Source organism: Opisthorchis viverrini (genome assembly GCF_000715545.1).
Source record: "Opisthorchis viverrini unplaced genomic scaffold opera_v5_4266, whole genome shotgun sequence".
Taxonomy (NCBI): Eukaryota; Metazoa; Platyhelminthes; class Trematoda; order Opisthorchiida; family Opisthorchiidae; genus Opisthorchis; species Opisthorchis viverrini.
This window is the reverse complement of record NW_008756919.1, coordinates 1-861: the sequence shown is the minus strand read 5'-3', so window position 1 is coordinate 861 and position 861 is coordinate 1. Positions and strand designations below refer to the sequence as shown.

The 861-nt window shown below is 46.3% G+C and overlaps 1 protein-coding gene across 1 annotated transcript; it reads right to left on the bottom strand.

The window, feature by feature from the left end:
* Window positions 1-376: 376 nt before the first annotated feature.
* T265_12286 (hypothetical protein) lies at window positions 377-694 on the bottom strand (the record flags this gene model as incomplete). The annotated part of the gene is made up of 1 exon (XM_009179594.1): window positions 377-694. The coding sequence occupies one exon, from the start codon at window positions 692-694 to the stop codon at window positions 377-379; it is 318 nt and encodes a 105-aa protein (XP_009177858.1).
* Window positions 695-861: the final 167 nt, after the last annotated feature.

The following is an 861-nucleotide window of genomic DNA, read 5'->3' as shown; positions in this document are numbered from 1 at the left end:
TAGTAGAATGTACGGCCTGCGAGAGAGCAGCAGTCCATCAAGGTACCAATTTTCACTCAACCTCGAGATTTATTTACCACCAGCCTTGTTGATTTGTGGAGTGACGTAGTTTGTGTATACGGTAAAAAGTGTGCGCTGCGATGCGCTATAAACCCGTCACTTTCTTTCCCAACCTAGTTTCTTTGTCCATGTTTGGAAATTCAAATGACTGTTCTCAACTCATCTATCTCGTCTGTATGACTTATCCTTCATAGACAAAAGTAATAATGAGACTGGCACTTATCACGCTGAATCAGATGCTTCTGACACGGTGCACTATAATAGGACACGAACGGCTTGTTACCGGCATTCAGATCATCGACCATAAAGGAAATAACTAACCGGAAGTGTTGTTTATATTTTCTTGATCTTCACATGCGTCCATCGGGACAAGCATAGCTTCATCCTCGCAAGCCACAATACCGGCCGGTTGCGGTCGAACGTCCAGCGTTGGAAAGATTGATCCGAGGGGTTGCTTTGCAATTTCCATCGAACGATTAGTCAGTGATGTTTGTCCGAAGCTGTTCATCGGATCCACAACCGGTTGGTCCAACAATTTATGCTGTGGCCGGATGCAGGCAGTGCAAGCCGAACTGACGCGTTTCGTCAAACGCCGATAGAGACGGAAATGCGTTCGGTAGTCTCGGTTAGACATTTTCACGTACGTTTGTGGCGTGCATATGTGCTAAATCAAGAAGGGGTATGAAGAGCACAGAAAGATAGATATCAGGTGAAAACTGCTGTAGAGGGGCTTGGAGATGCTCGCTACCTCGATCGAGACTCAGGCTGCTGCCATGATGCGTTAACATCCAAGGGAGAGAA